This window comes from Ranitomeya variabilis, chromosome 4, assembly GCF_051348905.1.
Source record: "Ranitomeya variabilis isolate aRanVar5 chromosome 4, aRanVar5.hap1, whole genome shotgun sequence".
Classification (NCBI taxonomy): Eukaryota; Metazoa; Chordata; class Amphibia; order Anura; family Dendrobatidae; genus Ranitomeya; species Ranitomeya variabilis.
In genome coordinates, this window is record NC_135235.1 from 500572626 (window position 1) to 500599524 (window position 26899).

The 26899-nt window shown below is 46.0% G+C and overlaps 1 protein-coding gene across 11 annotated transcripts in view; it reads left to right on the plus strand.

Annotated features, from left to right (window-relative positions):
- The window catches only part of TRMT1L (tRNA methyltransferase 1L), an 88795-nt gene that overhangs the window by 35485 nt on the left and 26411 nt on the right, over window positions 1–26899 (plus strand). For all 11 annotated transcript variants that reach the window (XM_077252020.1, XM_077252028.1, XM_077252025.1 and 8 more), the window contains one exon: window positions 26106–26185. In XM_077252020.1, coding sequence (XP_077108135.1) covers window positions 26106–26185 — 80 coding nt within the window. The remainder of the gene's footprint in view (window positions 1–26105; window positions 26186–26899) is intronic.

Genomic DNA, 26899 nt, shown 5'->3' on the forward strand with positions numbered 1-26899 from the left:
TTGTGAGGTCAAAATCGCAGTAAAACACGCAGATCAAAAATATATCTGCGTGTTTTACTGCGGTTTGATGTGCAGAACCGCTGCTGCAGGAAGTGCGGGGAAGCCGGCGGAAGTGCGGGGCCGGAAGTGCGTGGGCGGAGAGACATGGAGGCATAGCGTCGCATGGGGATCGGGTCGGCCGTTTGATTAATTTGGTGTGTGTGTGTGTGTGTGTGTGTGTGTGTGTGTCCCCATGCGACGATAGTGCCTCCATTGTGCTAAGTCGCCGTATGGGACTACTACTCCCATCCGGTATTAGGATGGGAGAGTTGTCCCTGTGTCCGGCGACTTAGCACAATAGTAAAGTTTACACCAAACACCTACACACAATACACATACATGACACACAGTACAGTACATACAACACATAACACAGAGTATATACTCACCAACAGCACACTGGTAGGCGAAGCCCTCGATCCTCCAGGAAAAAATCCAAAAATAATAAACCAAATTCATACTCCCTGTCCGCAGAATCCATAAAACGAGTGTCCCACGCCGATCCCCTGCTCTCCGGCGATACACTGCCAGGAGCGAAGCTCCTAGCAGTGTATCGCGTACTGTTCCGGAGTTCAGCGGCTCCGGCGTCTCGGTTAACAGCAGTACAGCTGCGTTGAACTTTCCCACGCAGCACTGCCGTTAAGCGAGAGTGCCGGGGTCAATGACCGCCGGTAAACTCGCTCGCGCATGCGCAGTGACACACCGACAGGAACTATGGCTCCTGTCAGTGTGTTGCTGCATCCGTGGAGAGCAGACATATCTCTGGATGTGTCTGTTCTCCATGGAAAATCTTCGTGGGATACGTGGATACTTAAATACGTGACACGTGTCACTTAAATACGTGATACGTGGCACTGAAATACGTGGCACGTGGCACTTAAATACGTGGCACTTAAATACGTGGCACGTGGCACTTAAATACGTGGCACTTAAATACGTGGCACGTGGCACTGAAATACGTGGCACGTGGCACTGAAATACGTGATACGTGGCACTGAAATACGTGGCACTGAAATACGTGGCACGTGGCACTTAAATACGTGGCACGTGGCACTGAAATACGTGGCACTGAAATACGTGATACGTGGCACTGAAATACGTGGCACGTGGCACTGAAATACGTGGCACGTGGCACTTAAATACGTGGCACGTGGCACTTAAATACGTGGCACTTAAATACGTGGCACGTGGCACTTAAATACGTGGCACTTAAATACGTGGCACTGAAATACGTGGCACGTGGCACTGAAATACGTGATACGTGGCACTGAAATACGTGGCACTGAAATACGTGGCACGTGGCACTTAAATACGTGGCACGTGGCACTGAAATACGTGGCACGTGGCACTGAAATACGTGATACGTGGCACTGAAATACGTGGCACTGAAATACGTGGCACTGAAATACGTGGCACGTGGCACTTAAATACGTGGCACGTGGCACTTAAATACGTGGCACGTGGCACTTAAATACGTGGCACTGAAATACGTGGCACTGAAATACGTGGCACTGAAATACGTGGCACATGGCACTGAAATACGTGGCACGTGGCACTTAAATACGTGGCACTTAAATACGTGGCACGTGGCACTTAAATACGTGGCACTGAAATACGTGGCACGTGGCACTTAAATACGTGGCACTGAAATACGTGGCACTGAAATAGGTGGCACGTGGCACTTAAATACGTGGCACTTAAATACGTGGCACGTGGCACTGAAATACGTGGCACTTAGGCTATGTTCACATTTGCGTTGTGCGCCGCAGCGTCGGCGCCGCAACACACAACGCAAAGTAAAACGCAGCAAAACGCATGCACAACGCTGCGTTTTGCGCCGCATGCGTCCTTCTTTTGATTGATTTTGGACGCAGCAAAAATGCAACTTGCTGCGTCCTCTGCGCCCGGATGCGTGCGCTGCAGTGACGCATGCGGCGCAAAACGCGGAGCGCTGTCATTCAAAACACGTCCACTCATTTTGGTGTTTAGTCCCAAAATGGAGGATGGAAGAAGAAAAGGGTTGGACAAGGAAATGACATCATTTTTTTTTTTTTTTTTTCCCCCCACTGCAGTAAACTTTATTTCTGTCAAACACAGACAATCTGCAGACAAAACTGCATCAAAAAACGCACTAAAAAACGCACCAAAAACGCACCAAAAAACGCACCAAAAAACGCACCTGCGTTTTCTGCAGAGACCTGCAGTTTCAGTCAGGAAAAAAAAAGGATGGAAATCCTGAACGTGTGAACATAGCCTTAGTCTGTTTAGATGTGACGGTCAGTTTTTTAAAACTTGTATTCATTAGCCTTCTGACTGAGCACTCCACCTTTTAGCCACAGGTGTATTTAATCACAGCAGGACCACTAACCCTCCACAGAGATATAGATTTTAGTCTAACAGGGGATTCATGTTCCCATACAGATGAAGACTTCATTCTAAGAGAGGAAAGGCATTTAGGTCCTGGTAAACGAGAAATGTCTTATCGTGGCTAGTAGGTACACATGAATTGGCCAATTTATCCTCTAAACTTTCTCAATTTTTCATATTTCTAGTGCAGTAATGCAATTCAATTTTCATATTTCATGTTTGCAAGTTTTGGCGCTACAGAGTGCTGCCTTTTTTGTTTGTAATAACCTCTGCATGGCGGAGGTGAGAACTGTGCTGCTCGACTCCTTATTTGGCAGTAAACAAAATAGTAAAACCTCTTTAAATGGTTTGTCCAGCTCTAAGTGATGGTATAGACAGATAAACCCATTTTGGAATGAGGTCATCTTCTTGATAGAAACTGTGTGTGCAGTGAAATTTTTTACAGATCCCTCGTATATGTATACTGGAATTATTTGAAGATGGAGTGGATCCTGACTTGCCCCTATTCATAGGTATCTCTTGTATCTTATTTCAAGCATGTAAACGTCTTTCATTTCATTGGTTACACACAACCTCCATCTACAAGGAAAGATAAATAATAGACTCCTCTGTCCAATCAGATTCGTAACTCTATTCCCAAATTTAAAAGGTATGGAGTCCTTGGTTAGATACTCCAGGGCTGCCAACAAATATTCTATGCCTTAAGGGCTTGTTCACACTTTGCAGATTTTGCTGCGGATTTTTCCGCAGCGGATTTGGAAAAACCGCAGTGCAAAACCACTGCGGTTTTCTCAGTCGCCCATGACAGCACTACCAGAGAGGGAATCCGCCCTTCAGGGACAGGAAACCTACAGGATAAAAAGGGCGGTACCTCTCTCCTGCCTCAGTTTTGTTTCCTGTCCCTGACAGGGGAACCCTCAGGATCGGTACCTGTGATCCGGAGCCGACCAGTGGAGGTATGACGGTGGGGAGGCCCCTGTCACCGCTGGCACGGTGTCCGACGCCGCCGCTTCTGGGTCCGATGGGGCTGCAGAGCGTGCGGAGGGGAGCGCGGCTGCCTCCCCGGATTGGGGTAGGGGCTTCAGGGACCCGGCGTGCCTCTGCAGAGAGGTCTGGTCCGGAGCGACGGCCTGGTGTGTGAGAGCACCAAGATGGCCGCCGCACCGGATGTAGACGCTGTCTACTTCCGGGTCCCGGGGAGCGCGCATGCGCACTGGGGACCAGCACTTCCCTACAACGCAGCCTGGAGGAGGGGTGATCGGCGCTCTATTTAAAACAATGCTGTAAGAGCGCCCTTTGCTGCATGCAGTCCCAGTATGGTGGACAGCGATCAGCAGCTCCAGCCGGCGCAGCCCTTACAGCCACCGCCGCAGCGACACCACCAGCGCAAGTCGGGCGACACAAAGAGAAGGACCTCTGCAGGCACCCGAAGTACCCGCTCCAGGAGCCATTCCACACCGCAGAGTAAAGGCTCCAATATGTCCAGCCAGCCGACACCTTCTACTTCGGGTCTCATACAAGATCCCGTACCTCCTCCAGAACTGGTACCTGTAGCTGCGCAAGATGGGTGAGTGATCTTCGTGAAAGTTCACCAAATAATTAGGGTCCCCTTTTCCGTTTATTTTTTAGGCAAGAAAAAAAACGGAGAAAACTAAACAGAGACTGTCCCTTATGTGGAGAACCCCTGTTACAGAACTGGGATAAGAAATTATGCGGTTCTTGTATAGGACAAGTCCTTTGTGAAGAAACCCCTAGTTTTGCCTCTGAATTACATTCAGTAATAAGGTCAGAGGTAGAAACAGCGTTTAAATCCCTTAAAGGGGAGGGGGTTAAGGAGAGAACACCTGTCCCCCTTTCTCACTCCGATCCTTCTAGCTCTGATGAGGATATGTCAGACAGGAAAGGTTCCTCCTCCTCCTCAGACTCTGAGAGTGGAGGCCGCCACTGCTTCCCCTTAGATGAAATAGACGCCCTCGTAAAGACTGTAAGATCTACAATGGGTGTCCTAGACCCACGTCCTGACAAAACGGTACAGGACATTATGTTTGGCGGTCTGGGCCAGAAAAAAACGCAGAGTTTTCCCACTTAACGAAAACGTGCAGGCCCTAATTAAAAAGGAGTGGGAGAAGCCAGAAAGAAAAAATTCATCTGTACCCTCCCTTAAAAGGAAATATCCTTTTGCGGAAGATGATTCTACATCATGGGACAAAGCCCCTAAACTTGACGTGGCAGTAGCTAAAGCGTCAAAGAAATTTGCACTGCCCTTTGAGGACATGGGAACACTAAAAGACCCCCTTGATAAAAGAGCCGACACCTTCCTAAAAGGGACCTGGGAGTCAGCAGGGGGATGTTTAAGACCCGCCATAGCGGCCGCATGTACTTCCAGATCTCTAATGATTTGGATAGACAATCTGGAGAAACAGTTAAGGGATGGAGTATCTAGACAAAAAGTAATTGAATCAATTCCCATGATTAGGGGCGCGGCAGCCTTCCTGGCTGACTCTTCGGCGGACTCTATCAAACTGACTTCAAAATCGGCAGCCCTGTCTAATGCAGCTCGTAGAACACTATGGCTGAAAAACTGGCCAGGCGATCTACAGACAAAACAAAAACTCTGTTCAATCCCATGTGAGGGAAAATTTCTGTTTGGAGAAACCCTAGATGACATTTTACAAAAAGCAGGAGATAAGAAGAAGGGATTCCCTAACCTGGCCGCACCATACGTTAGGCGGCCCTTTCGGAACAGGAAATTTTTCCGCAGACGCCCCCCTAGAGAACAGAACAGGTGGGAGGAGGGGAGAAATAGGGGACAGGGGCTTCCTCTTTGGCAATTCCCCCAGAAATAAAAAAAACCCTAAGTGACACCTCCCCCAGGGTGGGAGGGAGACTGTCTCAATACCTTCCGGCCTGGGAAAAAATCTCTTCCAGTACTTGGATTTTAAACCTAATAAAAATGGGACTTCAAATAAACTTTACCACCCTTCCTCCCCAAAACTATGTGGTCACTCCATTGAAACCCTCACTGCGGCAACAACAGGCCTTGGAACAAGAGATCTCAAAACTCATAACCAAAGATGTGATCCGAGAAGTTCCCTTACTGGAAAGGGGGAAAGGATTCTTTTCCCCACTGTTTCTGATTCCAAAGCCGGACGGTTCCTTCCGCACAATAATAAATCTACGGAGATTAAACAGTTATGTAAAGAATCAAACATTCAAAATGGAATCGATAAAATCTACAATAAAAAACCTGTTTCCAAATTGTTTCATGGTAGTGTTGGATCTCAGCGACGCGTACTATCACGTCCCCATCCACAAAAACTCACAGAAATACCTGACTAGCAGTAGTCATGGAGGGAGTAGTGAAAGAATACCAGTACAAGGCCCTCCCGTTTGGCATTTCAGTAGCGCCCTGTGTATTTACCAAGGTGGTAGCAGAAATGATGGCCCACATAAGGGAGAAGGACATTATTATAATACCATATCTAGACGACTTCCTAATTGTCAGCAGCTCAGCCCAACATTGTCGCCAACAGTGCAGCAGAGTAATAAAAACTCTAACGGAATTAGGTTGGCTCCTAAATCTCCAGAAGTCAAAACTGGAACCGACCATGGTGCAAGAGTTTCTGGGCCTAACTCTGGACTCGGTTTTACAGGAATGTCGCCTTCCAGACCAGAAGAAACAAATATTAAGCATTGTGTCCGGAGCTCGCTCAAACCCTCATATGACCTTAAAGGTACCTTCACACGAAACGACATTATAACGATATCGCTAGCAATCCGTGACGTTGCAGCGTCCTCGCTAGCGATATCGTTTCGTTTGACACGCAGCAGCGATCAGGATCCTGCTGTGATGTCGCTGGTCGCTGAATAAAGTCCAGAACTTTATTTGGTCGTCCGATCGCTGTGTATCATTGTGTTTGAAAGCAAAAGCAACGATACCAGCGATATTTTACACTGGTAACCAGGGTAAACATCGGGTTACTAAGCGCAGGGCCGCGCTTAGTTACCCGATGTTTACCCTGGTTACTAGCGTAAAATGTAAAAAAAACAAACAGCACATACTCACATTGCGTCCCCTGCAGTCTGCTTCCTCCTCTGACTCAGCGCCGCAAAGTGAAAGTGAAAGCAGCACAGCGGTGACGTCACCGCTCTGCTCTCACTGTACGGCGCTCAGTCAGTCAGGAAGTGGACGCAGGGGGACGTGAATGTAAGTATGTGCTGTTTGTTTTTTTTAGATTTTACGCTGGTAACCAGGGTAAACATCGGGTTACTAAGCGCGGCCCTGCGCTTAGTTACCCGATGTTTACCCTGGTTACCAGGGGACCTCGGCATAGTTGATCGCTGGAGAGCGGTCTGTGTGACAGCTCTCCAGCGACCAAACAGCGACGCTGCAGCGATCGACATCGTTGTCGCTATCGCTGCAGCGTCGCTTCGTGTGAAGGTACCTTTAGAGGAGCGATGTCACTGCTGGGGTCCCTTTCTGCTTGTCTCCCGGCAGTACAGTGGGCTCAGATCCACACGAGAGACCTCCAGTGGGATATCCTGAAAAATCAGGTTACACTGAGGGGACACCTAGAAGGTCGCATGACTCTAAGTTCAGACACTATTCGTTCCCTAGACTGGTGGCTAGATTCCAATCTATCAAAGGGAGTTCCGTGGGTGATAGATACACATCGAGTAGTTACCACGGATGCCAGTCCCACGGGGTGGGGAGCTCACCTGGAAAACAGTGTTACTCAGGGGGTCTGGACAGATCAAGAGTATCCTCAAATCAAAAAGAACTTTGCGCAGTGAGCCATGCTCTGTCAATTTTTCTTCCCAAACTACGGGGACAACATGTCCGGGTTTTTTCAGACAATCACGTAGTAGTGGCCTACCTGAACCACCAGGGGGGGACCAGATCCCAAGCCCTGATGAAAACTACTTCCCAAATCTTCACCTTAGCCGAACATCACTTCCTATCCCTCTCGGCGTTACACATAAGAGGCGTAGTGAACAAAAAGGCAGACTTCCTAAGCCGTACCCAGCTGAAACAGGGGGAATGGGCTCTGAACCAAAGGGTCTTCGATCAGATCACAAAAATCTGGGGGGTACCAGTAATAGACCTCTTTGCCAGTATAGAGAACAGAAAAGTAAAACAGTTTTGCTCTCTAAACAGAGGGAACCCCCGAGCACTGGATGCATTCTCGATTCCCTGGACTCACGGTCTGACATATGCCTTTCCCCCTCATATACTTATACCGGCAGTTCTACGGAAGATAAGACAGGACAGGGCGAGAATCATTCTAATAGCCCCCTTCTGGCCCAAAAGGGCCTGGTTTTCCTGGCTGAGAATCCTATCGGTCACAGATCCCTGGGTCCTTCCGGATCTCCCGGACCTCTTATCACAGGGGCCGGTGTTCCACCCTCAGTCGGCAAATCTACACTTGACAGCGTGGAACTTGAAAGTTCACTGCTAAGGGCAAGGGGATTCTCAGATAATTTAGTCTCCACACTATTAAAAAGTAGGAAGACAATAACAACTAAAATCTATGGTAAAACTTGGAAAAAGTTTGTCCACCTCCGGGGTAAAACTACAAGATGGGGTTCCAGTAGTCAAAATATTAGAGTTCCTACAGAAAGGCTTGGATATGGGCCTCTCGGTGAGCACCTTAAAAGTGCAGGTAGCGGCCTTAGGGGCGTTATACAATGATAGTATTGCCACTAACCCATGGGTAGCAAGATTCATTAAAGCCGCTGTACGTTCTAGGCCAATAAAAATTAGAAGCCCTCCATCTTGGGACTTAAATTTAGTACTTTCAGCTCTGACAGAACCCCCGTTTGAACCCATAGATTCGATACCACTTAAAATCTTATCCCTTAAAACGGCCCTTCTTACAGCCCTAACATCTGCCCGTAGGATTAGTGACCTTCAGGCTCTATCTGCGAACCCTCCCTTCACACAAATCATGGAGGATAGGGTAGTATTGAGAACAGACCCTGCTTATCTACCCAAGGTTGCTTCCAATTTCCATAGATCCCAGGAAATAATCCTTCCTTCCTTCTGTCCAAACCCGAAAAATCAAAGAGGAAGAATTCCACACCTTAGATGTGAGAAGGTGTTTAATACATTACCTAGAATCCTCCCGTCAGTGTAGGAAGGAAGGCTGTCTTTTTGTCTGTTTTCAGGGACCTAGGAAAGGACTCAAAGCCTCCAAAAGCACTATAGCTCGTTGGGTTACTGATGCGATAGCCTTGGCATACTCGTCCACAGGAAACGCAGTTCCTGAAGGACTCAAGGCACACTCTACAAGGGCTATGGCGACCTCCTGGGCCGAAAGGTCGGAGGTACCAATAGATAAAATCTGTAAAGCGGCCATCTGGTCAACACCTTCAACCTTCTTTAGGCACTATCGCTTAGACTTAGCCTCTTCGTCGGACTTAACCTTCGGAAGAAGGGTCTTGCAGGCTGTGGTCCCTCCCTAAAGCAATAATCTCTGCAATTCTCTCTGGTAGTGCTGTCATGGGCGACTGAGAATAGTGTAGTTACTTACCGATAACGGTATTTCTCAGAGCCCATGACAGCACCTGCTTATTCCCCCCCCCTTATCACGTGTGCGGTGAGCACCTTATTATACGAAATGTGTGTTTGATTTAGACACGGTGTAATCTTCATAAGTATTTTGCTAAAAATATGTGTATTTCTTGTCACTAACCTGGAGGACCTCTGATGCTCTGTAAACTAAACTGAGGCAGGAGAGAGGTACCGCCCTTTTTATCCTGTAGGTTTCCTGTCCCTGAAGGGCGGATTCCCTCTCTGGTAGTGCTGTCATGGGCTCTGAGAAATACCGTTATCGGTAAGTAACTACACTATTCACTGCGGATTTTCCTGCGGTTTCTTCTGCGGATTCCTCTGCGGGTTTTCAACAGCACTTTCCTATTGGTGCATGTTGAAAACCTCTGCAGAATCCGCAGAAAGAAGTTACATGCTCCTTCTTTTTTTCCGCAAAAAAGGAGCATGTCACTTCTTGCATGTCACTTCTTTCTGCGGATTCCGCAGCGGTTTTCAACATGCACCAATAGGAAAGTGCTGTTGAAAATCCGCAGTGAAAACCGCAGCGGTTTTGCACTGCGGATTTTCCAATTCCGCAGCAGAAAAAACCGCAGCAGATTCCACAGCGTGTGCACGAGCCCTGTGACTTCTTTTTACCTTCTTCTCCCCCCTTTTTCAAATGTTATACTTCGTTATTTCAGAACTGCTCTGAAAATGAAAGTGGTCTCCTCCAGAATGCTAGGGTTTGGGTTTAGGGTGGGTTAGGGAATTTCTGTCTGTGGCAGGTAGTCAATCTGATCAAAATGACACTTATGCCTCACCTCCTCTATATTCTGCATAATGCTCCAGTGTGGTTGGCACAGAGCAAATTTTATAGAATTAATGCTCTATTTAGGGATCTGGTTTGGAAGGGTGGATGGGCACGCATCAAATTAGAGCATCTGCAGAAATCGAAGGATGAGGGTGGTTTGTCTGTCCCTAACCCCTGGATATGCTATATAGTGTCTCAATGTCAACATATGGTGGGCTGGTGAGAATCTAGCCAAAATACATCAGCTGGGATAATCACTGAATATAGAGTGGGGAAGGGTCCATTGTTAGCAGTTTGGAAGTGGGTAGATTTAGATTGAACCAAGAAAAATTCCCAACCATAGTTATGATGGGGAAAGTTTGGCAGGAAATTAAACAGTGGAGGGGGTGACAGAATTTACGCGATATGCGTCGATTTGGTTTGACCCTTGAATGACGGAGCTCATGAGATTGCGGGGGATCGGCCAGTGGAGGCGTATTAGTATTTGGTTCGTGTCTCAGTTATTTGATGGTGGTGTTATTACAACGTTTGAAATGCTCAGGAATGAGTTTCCTCTGAGCCAGAAGATGTTTTTCCAGGATCTGCAGCTGAGACATGCCCTAAATAAACAAAACGAAGTGTCACGTGTGGTTTTGCAGTCGGATAGTTTGTTGAATCTCATAGGACCTTGGAGGAATTCAAGGGGGTTCATCACCTTGATGTACAGGGGCCTGTTGGACACTTTTTTTACTGAGACATCCATTAATGTTGAGGGAGAAATGCATGGCAGATCTGGGTCCTTTTTCGGAGTCTCCGTGGGAGTCCATATTACAATATATTCCCAAGATTTCTTTAAGTGAGGCTAAAAGGGTATCACAGCTTTATTTAGTCTATAGAGTTTACAGGACCCCGTTATGGATGATGAAGGCAGGTCTGAGAGGAGACTCAAAATGTCCAAGGTGTTCTGAGGAAGGAGCCGACCTTCTACACATGATGTGGTCGTGTTCACAGCTTTTTTGGGTGAAAGTGCTCAGTCTGATTCAAGAAGTGACGGGGATAAATATTTTTCGTAACCCGCTGACTTGCCTCCTGGGATGTATGGATGATATTGCTACGGATGAATGTGGGAAACTGGCTATTGCAAGATTGCTATATGCTGCTAGGAAGCTCATTGCGATGCATTGGTTAGATGAAAAAACATCAGTCAAAAAAGAGTTTGTGAATAAAATAAACTTTATTGTCCTCATAGAAAGGAATATATACATTAAGAGAGGTCAACATGCAAAATCTGAAAAATGTGAGGGGCGGATGGATGGATTGTGCGGGTGTGGCGTCTGTTGATCTATTGCAGAGATGGTTGGGAGTTGGTTAATTAGCTCCGCAGAAATTGTACTTGTACAGCTAAGCTTTTGTAAAGCTGTGTATAAATTTATCAAGAGGAGATGTACTAGTTTGACAATAAAGGATATTGGGATGGGGTTTGGGGGGGAGGTGGGGAGGGAGATGGGGGTGGGGTACTGGGTAAAGGGGCTAGTTCATTTTAAATGAAAATGTATCAATCTGCTTTGTAATTTTGGTATCTGTCTGAAGTTTGAGTTAAACTGTATTACATTTTGGATATATGCCTTAATAAAAAGTACCGTATATACTCGAGTATAAGCCGACCCGAGTATAAGCCAACCCCCCTAATTTTGCCACAAAAAACTGGGAAATCTTATTGACTCGAGTATAAGCCTAGGGTGGAAAATGCAGCAGCTACCGGTGAATTTCAAAATTAAAAATAGATGCTCCATACCGTTCATTATGGCCCCATAGATGCTCCACATAAAGCTGTGCCACATATAATGCTCTGCACCGTTCATTATGGCCCCATAGATGCTCCACATAAAGCTGTGCCATATATAATGCTCTGCACAGTTCATTATGGCCCCATAGACGCTCCATAGAAAGCTGTGCCATATACAATGCTCTGCACCTTTGATTATGGCCCCATAGATAGCTGTGCCATATACAATGCTCTGCACCTTTGATTATGGCCCCATAGATAGCTGTGCCATATATAATGCTCTGCACCTTTGATTATGGCCCCATAGATAGCTGTGCCATATATAATGCTCTGCACCTTTGACCTTTGATTATGGCCCCATAGATGCTCCACATAAAGCTGTGCCTTATATATAGTGCTCTGCACCGTTGCCCCATAGATGCTCCACATAAAGCTGTGCCTTATATATAGTGCTCTGCACCATTGCCCTATAGATGCTCCACATAAAGCTGTGCCTTATATATAGTGCTCTGCACCGTTGCCCCATAGATGCTCCACATAAAGCTGTGCCTTATATATAGTGCTCTGCACCGTTGCCCCATAGATACTCCACATAAATCTGTGCCATTGCTGCTGCTGCTGCTGCAATAAAAAAAAAAAAACCACATACTCACCTCTCTTGCTTGCAGCTCCTCAGCGTCCCGTCCCGGCGTCTCTCCGCACTGACTGATCAGGCAGAGGGCAGCGCGCACACTATATGCGTCATCGCGCCCTCTGACCTGAACAGTCAGAACAAGAGGACGCGAAGACTGAGCGGCGCCCGGCGGGTGGAAAGAGGGAAGGTAAATATGTAATACTTACCTGCTCCCGGCGTCCCGCTCCTTCCCCCGGACAGCTGGTCTTCGGTGCCGCAGCCTCTTCCTCTGTCAGCGGTCACCGGCACCGCTGATTAGAGAAATGAATTATGCGGCTCCGCCCCTATGGGAGTGGAGTCCATATTCATTTCTCTAATGAGCGGTCCCATGTGACCGCTGAACAGGGGAAGAGCTGCGGCACCGAAGACCGTGGGACGGGCAGGGGGAGCGCCGGGACTAGGTGAGTATGCCTCAGCGCGCCCTCTCCCCCTCACCCGCCGACCGTGACTCGAGTATAAGCCGAGGGGGCACTTTCAGCCCAAAAATTTGGGCTGAAAATCTCGGCTTATACTCGAGTATATACGGTACTTGATTAAAAAAAAAAGGGGGAGAACTGAAGTTGAGATACTTTCTGTTTTATACTATGGAATTATGTCATTCATGTTATTTAAAAGATGGAAAATCTGTATTTGGAGTTTTCAATAAAAGTGATTTCATTAATAAAAGGAATGTTACATCCTCAGGATGTGCCATCACTTACTGAAAAATTGAATCAATCTACTGGGACCCCAACGTTTAATTAAGATGAAGGAGAACTATTATTAAACTCTTAGAACTGTTCTGAATGAAGAAAGCCAAGGAAATTTCACCACTTTGTTCTTTCTAGATTTGTGAATCCCATTCATCATAACAGGCATAAAGCTTCTGATATTAAAAGTAATATTCACCTTTGGGGACACTGTTTTTCTCATAAATGCATGTATTTGGGGCTAAAAATCTATTTTTGCAATTCGGTTTGATAAAAAAATGCGCAGCCATTTTGGCAGGTTCTTATGTTTTCATGTACATTCAATTTTGTTGTGGTCTGTGGTCATAAATCAGCTGGGAGGAGCTCCCAAGAGTTAGAAACTCTCTGCCAGAACATCATAACAGCTGGCTGACTGACCGATTCTCAGTGAACTCATGCAGCCATAGTTTGTGTAAGGAGTCACACTAAACGCATAAAAAAAAGTCCGATTCTCACTGCCGAGAGTCGCATGAGTGCATTGCAAGCGTCTTGTGTTTTTCATGTTAGTACAATCCGCTTTTTCACACCTAGCATCCGATTTACATCCAAATGCAGTGTGATTGCTATCTGACTGCAATGTGACCAGCTCACCCCAAACCATCTCGATTGGGTTCAGGTCTGGTGACTGTGGAGGCCAGGTCATCTGGCGTAGCACCCCATCACTCTCCTTCTTGGTCAAATAGTCCTTACACAGCCTGGAGGTGTGTTTGGGGCCATTGTCCTGTTGAAAAATAAATGATGGTCCAACTAAACGCAAACCGGATGGAATAGCATGCCGCTGCAAGATGCTGTGGTAGCCATGCTGGTTCAGTATGCCTTCAATTTTGACTAAATTCCCAACAGTGTCACCTGCAAAGCACCCCCACACCATCACACCTCCTCCTCCATGCTTCACGGTGGGAACCAGGCATGTAGAGTCCATCCGTTCACCTTTTCTGCGTTGCACAAAGACACGGTGGTTAGAACCAAAGATCTCAAATTTGGACTCCTCAGACCAAAGCACATATTTCCACTGGTCTAATGTCCATTCCTTGTGTTCTTTAACCCAAACAAGTCTTTTCTGCTTGTTGCCTGTCCTTAGCAGTGGTTTCCTAGCAGCTATTTTACCATGAAGGCCTGCTGCACAAAGTCTCCTCTTAACAGTTGTTGTAGAGATGTGTCTGCTGCTAGAACTGTGTGTGGCATTGACCTGGTCTCTAATCTGAGCTGCTGTTAACCTGCGATTTCTGAGGCTGGTAACTCGGATAAACTTATCTTCAGAAGCAGAGGTGACTCTTGGTCTTCCTTTCCTGGGGCGGTCCTCATGTGAGCCAGTTTCTTTGTAGCGCTTGATGGTTTTTGCAACTGCACTTGGGGACACTTTCAAAGTTTTCCCAATTTTTCGGACTGACTGACCTTCATTTCTTAAAGTAATGATGGCCACTATTTTTTATTTTATTTTTTTTAAACCTGAAAGGGCACACCTGTTGAAGTGAAAACCATTCCCGGTCACTGCCTCTTGAAGCTCATCAAGAGGATGCCAAGAGTGTACAAAGCAGTCATGAAAGCAAAAGGTGGCTACTTTGAAGAACCTAGAATATAAGACATAATTTCAGTTGTTTCACACTTTTTTTTTTAAGTATATAATTCCACATGTGGTAATTGGTAATAGTTTTGATGCCTTCAGTGTGAATGTACAATTTTTATAATCATGAAATACAGAAAAATCTTTAAATGAGAAGGTGTGTCCAAACTTTTGGCGTGTAATATATATATATATATATATATATATATATATATATATATATATATATATATATATATATATATATATATATATATATATATATATATATATATATTCACAGTCCACCATAGGCATACCCATATACAGGTTATGTTAGAGTGCTCCCATTATAGATGCTTATGCAGTAGGATTTTCCTTAATATTAATGAACAATGCTTTCCTTTGTCACATAACATGTCATCTACATCATACATGGCAGATTTGACCTACCCAAGCGCCTATGAAATGCCTTGCCAGACAGCAAACAATCAAGATGGCAGTAAGACACATCCTACATTCACAAAACGTACTGGGTAGTAGAAAAGGGAGCGTATAAAACATTTGTTACACAGGTTTCGCCAAAAAGGATCAGCAGTCTGTGCACAATTGGGAAAGGAAAAAAAAATTGTACCCCATCCCCAATTCTACTTATTAAACCTGACAGGGCACACCTGTGAAGTTAAAACCATTTCCGGTGACTACCTCTTGAAGCTCATCAAGAGAATGCCAAGAGTGAGAGTCATCAAAGCAAAAGGTGGCTACTTTGAAGAACCTAGAAAATAAGACATAATTTTCCTATCGCCACGACAGCACCCCTACGAGAGAGGGGATCCGCCCACCATCTGGACAGGAACCTACAGGATTTAAAGGGGCGGTCCCCCTCACCACTCCAGTTTGGGTTCCTGTCCGGATGGCGGGAGCCTGCAGGAATTCTCTTACCCAGGTCCACCAGGCCTCTGTGCGGTATCCACGAGAACGGCAGAATCGGGGACTCTGGAAGCAGCGTCGGGGGTGTTCTTTTTCAGACCCCTCCTCGTCTGGCTGTATGGTACGCGATTCCAGGGGTCGGGCAGTGCCGTCCTGGGTCGTGTGAATGCCGCGAGGCTGTCTGTAAGCGCACGGTGCCGGCTCAGCGTGCTTCATACAGATGACCCGGAAGTGGAAGGTAGGACTTCCGGGGTATGCTGGGGGAGGAGGCGCGGCTGCCGGTATTAAACAGCGGACGCTGCAGGACAATGTGCAGCAGAGATGTCTTCGGTTGCGGACACAGAGCACCTTCAGGTGGAGGTGCCTGATCAGCGCAAAAAAGAGTGACAGCAGCCGCTCCAGAAGCAGCAGCAGCGTGGTACGGGGGCAGCAGCATGCAGGTGCCTCAACGTCACGCATGGATTCTTCTCCTCAGAGACCGGTACTGCACAGTTCAGCCTTGGTGAGTGTTTTCAAAAGAAACCAAGTAGCTGATATGGCCTGTTTGTTTTTGTGCTTTGTTTTAGGCCAAGAAATCAGCTAAATCCAAGCACAAGCAATGTGCTTTGTGTACTGTTCCCTTGCCTGATAGTTATCAGAAAAGGCTCTGCCAAACTTGTATTTGTCAGACCTTAAGGCCCCGTCACACATAGCGAGATCGCTGCTGAGTCACAAGTTTTGTGACGCAACAGCGACCTCAGTAGCGATCTCGCTATGTGTGACACGTACCAGCGACCCGGCCCCTGCTGTGAGATCGCTGGTCGTGTCGGAATGGCCTGGACCTTTTTTTGGTCGTTGAGGTCCCGCTGACATCGCTGAATCGGTGTGTGTGACACCGATCCAGCGATGTCTTCACTGGTAACCAGGGTAAACATCGGGTTACTAAGCGCAGGGCCGCGCTTAGTAACCCGATGTTTACCCTGGTTACCAGCGTAAATGTAAAAAAAACCAAACAGTACATACTCACCATCTGATGTCCGTCAGGTCCCTTGCCGTCTGCTTCCTGCTCTGACTGAGTGCCGCCATACAGTGAGAGCACAGCACAGCAGTGACGTCACCGCTGCGCTCTGCTCTCACTGTACGGCGGCACTCAGTCGGAGCAGGAAGCAGACGGCAAGGGACCTGACGGACATCAGATGGTGAGTATGTACTGTTTGGTTTTTTTGGTAACCAGGGTAAACATCGGGTTACTAAGCGCGGCCCTGCGCTTAGTAACCCGATGTTTACCCTGGTTACCCGGGTGCTGCAGGGAGACTTCGGCATCGTTGAAGACCGTTTCAACGATGCCGAAGTCGTTCCCCTGATCGTTGGTCGCTGGAGAGAGCTGTCTGTGTGACAGCTCCCCAGCGACCACACAGCGACAAAACAGCGACGCTGCAGCGATCAGCATCGTTGTCTGTATCGCTGCAGCGTCGCTGTGTGTGACGGGGCCTTTAGAAGAAGAGGCTCCCCTTCGTGCATCAGACCTCAGGGCAGTCATAAGGGAGGAAATTAGTAGTTCCCTTAAAAGCAGTCGGCATGAGAGATCCAGGGAAGTATCACCAGGATCGAGCCCGTCTGTGCAAGAAGGTGAATGTTCACGTTCCTCATCACCATCCTCTTCGGATGAAGAGGGGAGACCTTGTTTTTCAGTGGATGGAATGGACGCACTAGTTAAAGCAGTTCGCACAACCATGGGGGTTGTGGAGAACAAGGAGCCAAGGTCAACCCAAGATGTGTTTGCAGGGTTGTGCCAAAGGAACCGTAGATCGTTTCCAGTAGTGGATACGGTGAAAGAACTTATTAAGCGAGAATGGGATAAGCAGGATAAGGGTTTCCTGCCATAGTCAGCAAAGAGAAGGTACCCTTTTGATGATAAAGTCCTAGCGGAATGGGTTAAAATTCCTAAAGTGGATGCGGCTGTGGCTTCCACATCTAAATCAAGCACCTTACCGCTGGAGGATGTAGGTCTTCTAAAAGATCCTGCGGATAGAAAAGCAGACATGTTCCTTAAAAAAGTTTGGGAAACATCGTCAGGGGCTTTCAAACCGGCAATTGCCGGCACCTGCACTGCCAGATCGGTTATGGTCTGGGTAGCCCAGCTGGAAGAGCAGCTAAAGACTAAAGTGCCTCGTGACAAATTGCTGGATTCACTATCCCAGATTCGGGAAGGTGTGGCGTATTTGGCGAATGCCTCGGTGGACTCTCTAAAACTTGCAGCCAGATCAGCAGGACTCTCAAATGCTGCCCGGCGAGCCTTATGGCTTAAGACCTGGAAGCTATTCCGTGTAGGGGTGAGTACTTATTTGGCCCGGTGCTGGATGACATCCTGGCTAAGGCTGAGGATAGGAAGAAAGGTTTTCCTAAAGTGTTCAATCCTACCTTTAGGAATATCTTCAAGAAACGTTTCCCATACCGGAGACCCTACTCAACCCGAAATTGGGAGCCGACGGAGCCGAAGAAGAGAAGTTCAGACTTTAACACCTCATCATCTTCAAGACGTAGGCGAAATTACCGTTAGATCGGATCTTCCAGTAGGGGGCAGATTAAAACATTTTTATACTCAGTGGGCCAGAATAACTTCCAGTAATTGGATCCTGGGTATAGTTAGGTCGGGATTAAAATTAGAGTTCCGGGAAAGACCTTCCGATTATTATGTATTGACTGCCCCTGGTTCCCTAGACCTACAGAAGGCCCTGGAAAAAGAGATTCAGATGTTGAGACAGAAGGAAGTTATTGTAGATGTTCCAAAAGATCAGGAGGGGGAAGGGTTCTATTCCCCTTTATTCTTAATCTCCAAACCTGATGGTTCCTTTCGAACCATCATAAATTTACGAAAATTGAACAAATTTCTACAATACCATGCCTTTAAGATGGAATCAATTAAATCGGCGACTAAACTTCTTTTTCCCAGGTGTTATGACAGTCCTGGATTTAAAAGATGCATACTACCATCTGCCCATTCACAAAGATCACCAACGGTTCCTCAGAATGGCGGTGCGCTTAAACAATCAGGTCAGACACTTTCAGTTTACGGCAATGCCATTTGGTCTGTCTATGGCACCAAGGGTGTTTACTAAGGTCATTGCGGAAGTAATGGCCTATGTCAGAGAACAGGATACATTAGTTATACCCTACTTGGATGACTTCCTAGTAGTGGGTAGTTCATTTGTCCAGTGTAAAGATCGCCTAAACTGTATAATATCTTCTCTACAGGACCTAGGTTGGTTGGTCAACCTAGAGAAGTCAAAACTAAAGCCATCAACAATTCAAACCTTCCTGGGTATTCTGCTAAATTCAGAGAATCAACTGTGTTTTCTTCCAGAAGAAAAGAAGCAGAAGGTTATACACAAAGTCAGAACTGTGATAAAAAGACCAAATCTGACCTTGAGAGACGCAATGTCCCTGTTGGGATCGTTAACAGCATGCATACCGGCTGTTCAGTGGGCTCAATTCCACACTCAGATATTACAAGTCCTGGATACAGAGAGAAGTCTTCAAGGTCACTTAAGCGGAAGACTCAGGCTATCTACCACCACTCTGAACAGTCTAAAATGGTGGCTAAATATGGAGCATCTGGCAAAAGGGGTACATTGGGAAATAGTACCAGACAACACGGTCACAACCGATGCCAGTCCAATAGGATGGGGAGCTCACATAGGAGATGTTTGGACTCAAGGGCAATGGTCTCTCTTAGAGGCCCAAGAGTCCTCAAATTGGAAGGAGCTTACGGCAGTAAAAAAGACCCTGCTCAGATGGCTACCGTTCCTGCGGGACTCGCATATAAGAGTCCAGTCAGACAACACGACAGTGGTAGCATATCTCAACCATCAGGGAGGAACGAGGTCAAGGTCTCTGATGATCACCACCGCAGACATATTCAACATAGCCAAAGCTCATTTTCGCTCTCTTTCAGCGGTTCACATACGAGGAGAAGACAACATAGAGGCAGATTACCTCAGCCGTCATTCTCTACGTCGGGGAGAGTGGGTTCTAAATCGGCTAGTTTTCAAACAGATAGTGGTTCTGTGGGGATTACCAGTTATAGACCTGTTTGCTACAAGGGAAAACAGACAGACCAGGAGGTTTGCATCCCTTCGGGTAGCGGACAAACCTTCCGTAGTGGACTCCCTTCAGATTCATTGGGGTTTCCCTCTAGCCTATGCATTTCCCCCACTATGTCTGATCCCTCTAGTTCTCAGGAAGATCAGGAAGGAGGGGGCGAGAGTAATCCTAATTGCCCCCTTCTGGCCCAGGAGGGCATGGTTCTCCTTACTCAGGGCAATGTCAGTGACCGACCCCTGGGTGTTGCCTGTGAGTCCGGAACTTCTTTCTCAGGGTCCATTCCGTTATCCCAATGTGGAATCTCTGCATTTGACGGCATGGAATTTGAGAGGGAATTATTGAAAAGGAGGGGATTTTCTGACGCTTTGATATCTACCCTTTTAAGTAGCCGGAAGGAAGTTACGACTAAAATTTATTGTAAGATCTGGAAAAAGTTCCTTGCCTTTTATCAACAGCCTCTTACGGACAAGATTCAAATTCCGGCTATTCTGGAGTTCTTACAGAGGGGCCGAGAATTGGGATTGGCAGTGAATACCCTTAAGTTCAGGTTTCAGCCCCGGGGGCATTATATAACAGCAATGTGGCAGGAAATAGATGGGTATCTAGATTTATTAAAGCTACTGAACGTAGTAACCCCTTTCATATTGTTAGATTGCCGCCATGGGACCTAAATTTGGTTTTAGATGCTTTAACAGAACCCCCCTTTGAGCCGTTAGATTCTGTTTCTATTAAAAATTTAACTTTGAAAACGGCTCTTCTAGTGGCTTTGACTTCTGCCAGAAGAGTAAGTGATATGCAAGCATTGTCGGTAGACCCTCCTTATTTAGTGGTCTTTCAGGATAGGATAGTTTTAAAACCGGATCCAGTATATCTGCCAAAGGTAGCTTCTAAATTCCACAGAAGTCAGGAAATATATTTACCATCATTTTGTGATAATCCAGTTTCAGCAGAAGAGCAGAAATGTCATATGCTAGATGTTAGAAGAACAGTATTAGAATACTTGCGCAAAACGGAGCCTTGGAGGCAGAGTAGGGCTCTGTTTGTTTCCTTTCAGAACCCAAGGAAGGGGGCGAGTGTTACAAAAGGTTCTATTGCCAGATGGATCAGAGATGCAATATGTGTTGCCTATATTGCCAAAGGTCAAAATCCTCCAGATGGCATCAAGGCCCACTCTACTCGAGCCATGGCCTCCTCCTGGGCGGAGAAAACGGACGTCTCCATAGACATGATATGTAAGGCGGTAACGTGGTCATCTCCTTCCACCTTTTATAATCATTACCGTCTTGATCTATCATGTAAGTCCAATCTAGACTTTGGCCGTTCAGTACTTGGTGCTGTAATCCCTTCCAGGTGATTGATTTTTGAAAATCTCTCGTAGGGGTGCTGTCGTGGTGATAGGAAAACCGGTCTTTACTTACCGGTAATAGGATTTTACAGAGTCCACGACAGCACCCGCACATTCCCCCCTGGTAGTTAATCACTGGTTTCCTGCACTCTGTTGGAAGGTGTGCAGTTAGTTATCACTCTTTAGAGGTGATGGTATTTAGTAATGTTTAAATATTTGATTGTGTACTAACTCAGTAGCGGTGTCCCTTATACTCTGAAACACAAACTGGAGTGGTGAGGGGGACTGCCCCTTTAAATCCTGTAGGTTCCTGTCCAGATGGTGGGCGGATCCCCTCTCTCGTAGGGGTGCTGTCGTGGACTCTGTAAAATCCTATTACCGGTAAGTAAAGACCGGTTTCAGTTGTTTCACGCTTTTTTGTTAAGTATATAATTCCACCTGTGTTAATTCATAGTTTTGATGCCTACAATTTTCATAGTCATGAAAATACAGAAAAATCTTTAAATGAGAAGGTGTGTCCAAACTTTTGGTCTGTACTGTATATAGAAAATACATCAGCGCAGCAAGCCAGTGACTTTTTATTGCACATGACAGAATGGGGGCGCAGGATGGGTGCAGCACGTGACAGAATGGGGGTTCAGGATGAGAGCACCACATGACAGGATGGGGCGCAAAATTGGAGCAGCACATACCAGGATGGGGGCAGCACGTACCAAAATGGGGGAGCAGCACATGACAGCAGATAAAGAGAACACTAAAATCCCACATCCTAGATATCACTGAATGAAATACTCCAGTTGTAAATCTTCATTACATAGTGGAATGTGTTGAGAACAATAAAACCTAAAAATTATCAACGTAAATCACAACTAATATCCTACGGAGGTCTGGAGTTGGAATGATGCTCAAAATCAAAATGGAAAATGAAGTTACAGGCTGATCCAGTGGAAATGCCTCAAGACAAGGAAATGATGCTCTGTAGTGTGTGTGTGGCCTCCACGTGCCTGTATGACCTCCCTACAACGCATGGGCATGCTCCTGATGAGGCGGCGGATGGTCTCCTGAGTGATCTCCTCCCAGACCTGGACTAAAGCATCTGCTAACTCCTGGACAGTCTGTTGTCCAATGTGGATGGTGCGAGACATGATGTTCCAGATGTGTTCAGTCGGATTCAGGTCTGGGGAATGGGCGGGCCAGTCCATAGCTTCAGTGCCTTCATCTTGCAAGAACTGCTGACACACACTCCAGCCACATGAGGTCTGGCATTGTCTTGCATCAGGAGGAACCCAGGGCCAACCACACCAGCATATGGTCTCACAAGAGGTCTCAGGATCTCATCTCGGTACCTAATGGCAGTCAGGCTACCTCTGGCGATCACATGGAGGGCTGTGCGGCTCCAAAGAAATGCCACCCCACACTGACCCACTGCCAAACCGCAGGCTGAAGGATGTTGCAGGCAGCAGATCGCTCTCCACAGCGTCTCCAGACTCTCACGTCTGACACATGTGCTCAGTGTGAACCTGCTTTTATCTGCGAAGAGCACAGGGCGCCAGTGGCTAATTTGCCAATTCTGGTGTTCTGTGGCAAATGCCATGCGTTCTGCACGGTGTTGGGCTGTGAGCAGCACAACCCGTATCTGTGGATGTCGGTCTCTCAGACCATCCTCATGGAGTCGGTTTCTAACCGTTTGTGCAGACACCTGCACATTTGTGGCCTGCTGAAGGTCATTTTGCAGGGCTCTGGCAGTGCTCCTCCTGTTCCTCCTTGCACAGAGGCTGAGGTAGCGGTCCTGCTGCTGAGTTGTTGCCCTCCTACAGCCCCCTCCACATCTTCTGGTGTACTGGCCTGTCTCCTGGTAGCTCCACCAGCCTCTGGACACTACGCTGACAGACACGGCAAACGTTCTTGCCACATCTCGCATTGATGTGCCATCCTGGATGAGCTACACTATCTGAGCCACTTGTGTGGTTTGTAGAGTCCGTCTCAAGCTACCACGAGTGTTAAAGAACAACCAACCAACATTCAAAAGTGACCTAAACATATGTACGCGGCAGATGAATTGCCGGCTTTTCAAAGGATATTGGTGCTTAAAAATCTGACAGCACTCGCATGGTGCTGTGTGATACTTTTTTTATTTTTTTTTTCTCACATCCATAGGCTTGCATTGGCGAGTCTCGGCACCAATCGCAGCCTGCTGCGATTTTTACACGCACGTCGAATACGCCTGAGGGGAAAAAAATGCTGATGTGAGCTGCCTCATAGATTAACACTGAGCCAAGTGCTATGCGATGTTTTCTTGCATTGTAGTCGGCTGTATTCTACGGTAGTGTGACCTCGGCCTTACACATATTATCTTTACCACTGTTTACATTCACTTTAACCCCCTTCGCGAAAATTACCTACTTCTAATTATCAATAGGTATTATTTTAAGAATATAAACTCAATCATAAAGATGCCAAATGATGCTTTCATGTAAAATTTTCTTTCAATTATATTGAAACTATTTACTTATTTGTTTATCTACTTTTTAGAATAATAATAAAATAAACTCACCAATATCAAAAGTTTCTTCTTGGATTTGTCGGTTCATTTTTGCAAGTTCCTTTTGCGCCTTGATTTCTTCAGCTTGACACAACTTGATGTCCACTCCAGCCATGTAACCTGGGCGGCCCTTGTGCCTCTGTTTCACGAGAAACGCCTTATCTTCTTCCGATTTCAACAGAGCCAAGGCATCTTGTTGAGCAATATCAAAGAGATCATCCAACCTTTCAACAAACTGTTTAAATTTGTTCTTGGCCGTTTCCGATGTTTTCTTCCGGTCTTTTTGATCTTTTTGATGCGTTTTTTCGCCAAAACGACGCATTGCAACGTATGCAAAAAAACGCTAGTGTGAAAGTAGCGCTAGGGTTGGGGTTAGGGCTGGGGTTAGGGTTGGGGTTAGGGTTTCAGTTAGAATTGGGGAGTTTTCACTGTTTAGGCACATCAGGGACTCTCCGAACGCGACATGGCGTCCGATCTCAATTCCAGCCAATTCTGCTTTGAAAAACTAAAACAGTGCTCCTTCCCTTCCGAGTTCTCCTGTGCACCCAAACAGTGGTTCCCCCCAACATATGGGGTATCAGCATTCTCAGGACAAGTTGGACAACAACTTTTGGAGTCCAATTTGTCCTGTTACCCTTGGGAAAATAAAAACGTGGGGGCTAAAATATAATTTTCGTGGAAAAAAAAAATATTTTTTATTTTCACGGCTCTGCGTGATAAACTAGTGAAACAAAGTTCTCACAACACATCTAGATAAGTTCCATGGGGGGTCTAGTTTCCAATATGGGGTCACTTGTGGGGGGTTTCTACTGTTTAGGTACATCAGTGGCTCTGCAAATGCAACATAACACCTGCAGACCAATCCATCTAAGTCTGCATTTCAAACGGCGCTCCTTCCCTTCCAAGCTCTGCCGTGCGCCCAAACAGTGGTTCCCCCCAATGTATGGGGTATCAGCGTACTCAGGACAAATTGGACAATAACTTTTGTGGTCCAATTTCTCCTGTTACCCTTGGGGAAAAAAAATTGCGGGCTAAAACATCATTTTGTGGAAAGAAAAAATGATTTTTTTAATTTTCACAGCGCTACATTCTAAACTTTAGTGAAACAATTGGGGTTAAAAGTGCTCACCACACATCTAGATAAGTTCCTTAGGGGGTCTTCTTTCCAAAATGGTGTCACTTGTGGGGGTTTCCACTGTTTAGGCACGTCAGGGGCTCTCCAAACACGACATGGGTTCCGATCTCAATTCCAGCCAATTTTGCATTGAAAAGTCAAATGGCGCTCCTTCCATTCCGAGCTGTGCCATGCGCCCAAACAGTGGTTTATCCCCATATATGAAGTATCAGCGTACTCAGGACAAATTGCCCAACAACTTTTGGGGTCCAATTTATCCTGTTACCCTTGGGAAAATAAAAAATTTGGGGCAAAAATCATTTTTTGTGAAAATTAATATGAATTTTTTTTTACGGCTCTACATTATAAACTTCTGTGAAGCACTTGGAGGTTCAAAGTGCTCACCACACATCTAGATTAGTTCCTTTGAGGGTCTACTTTCCAAAATGGTGTCACTTGTGGGGGTTTCCACTGTTTAGGCACGTCAGGGGCTCTCCAAACACGACATGGGTTCCGATCTCAATTCCAGCCAATTTTGCATTGAAAAGTCAAATGGCGCCCCTTCCCTTCCGAGCTCTGCCATGTGCCCAATCAATGGTTTACCCCAACATGTGGGGTATCGGCGTACTCAGGACAAATTGTACAACGACTTTTTTGGTCCAATTTCTCCTGTTACCCTTGGTAAAATAAAACAAATTGGATCTGAAGTAAAAATTTTGTGAAAAAAAAGTTAAATGTTCAATTTTTTAAAAACATTCCAAAAATTCCTGTGAAGCACCTGAAGGGTTAATAAACTTTTTGAATATGGTTTTGAGTACCTTGGGGGGTGCAGTTTTTAGAATGGTGTCACTTTTGGGCATTTTCTGTCATATAGACCCCTCAAAGTCACTTCAAGTGTAAGGTGGTCCGTAAAAAAAATGGTTTTGCAAATTTTGTTGCAAAAATGAGAAATCGCTGGTCAACTTTTATCCCTTATAACTCCCTAAGAAAAAAAAAATATGTTTCCAAAATTGTGCTGATGTAAAGCAGACATGTGGGGAATGTTGTTTATTAACTATATTATGAGATATAACTCTCTAATTTAAGGGCATAAAAACTAAAAGTTTGAAAATTGCTAAATTTTCATAATTTTCGACAAATTTTTGTTTTTTTCACAAATAAATGCAAGTCATATCGAAGAAGTTTTACCACTATCATGAAGTACAATGTCACGAGAAAACAGTCTCAGAATCACCAGGATCCGTTGAAGCGTTTGAGTTATGACCTCATAAAGTGACAGTGGTCAGAATTGTAAAAATTGGCCGTGTCACTTAGGTGAAAACAGGCTTTGGGGTGAAGGGGTTAAGGGGTTTCCCTGGTTTGCAATGCAAGTCTGGAGTCACTTTATGTGACTGCAGACTTTTGAATCCTTGCAGTGTTTATACTGCTCGCTTTCATGATTCTCCAGTACTGGTGGGAAGAGTGGGCAGTCAAGTATGCGATTGACATGCGTTCGGCCTTGATCAATTCATTTGTTTTGTTTACAAAGGTAGATAGCCCCTTTCAAGATGTGTGTTTGTATCTAGGCTAACTAAGACAAATGTCAGTATATACTTTTTGTTCCAGGCCATAATTGTCTGTGCTTTTTTTGTAGGCAGCTGATATTTTGTGCTCTTGCTGTACTGGCTGAAGAGAGGAAACCATTAGAGTGTCTGGACGCCTTTAGCTCCACTGGTAATGTGTTTTTAGTTAAACTACTAGTGATATTACTGCTTGCTTAAAATCCATTTCATCCCCATCATCAGTGATCCACCTGCCCAACCCCCAACCAGCAGTGATTGATGGCGATGGTTTTTATGCACAGGATAGGAAAGCTGTCAGTTTATAGGGAGAGGTGGGTGAGGTGCAGCACATGAAGACTTAAGCAGTGTAAAAAAGAACTAGGGATTTTAAGTATAAAGGGCTGCAAGAGAAAGGTGTATGCTGCTCTCAAAAAGCCATCATGTATCCAGGGACAGATTTCCTTTGACAATAACCTGTCATCTGATTCATGCTGCCCAAACTGCCGGCATTAACCAGTGGCGGGCTGTATGATTGCAGCCATATATCTTTTATTTCTGAATTGCTCCATTGTTTCTGAGAAAATATACGTTAAAAATCTGGCCAGAGAACTCCAGCTCCAACTCTGCTTCTCTGAGCCCCTAAAGGTGATTGACAGGTCTCTCGTTGTGGAAGAGACTTGTCAATCACCTGCAGCGGTCCTGGGAAAAGCCGTCCGGGGACAGTGCCTGAATAGCCTAGTCTCCGGCTATGGTCACTGTTCAGGTCTTAAAGGGAACCTGTCGGCATGATTGTGCCCAGTATCCTACAGACCGTGTCAGGCCAGCGCCATTATACTGATTACAATGATACCTTGGTTGGTGAAATCTGTCTTGTAGTTTAATCTTT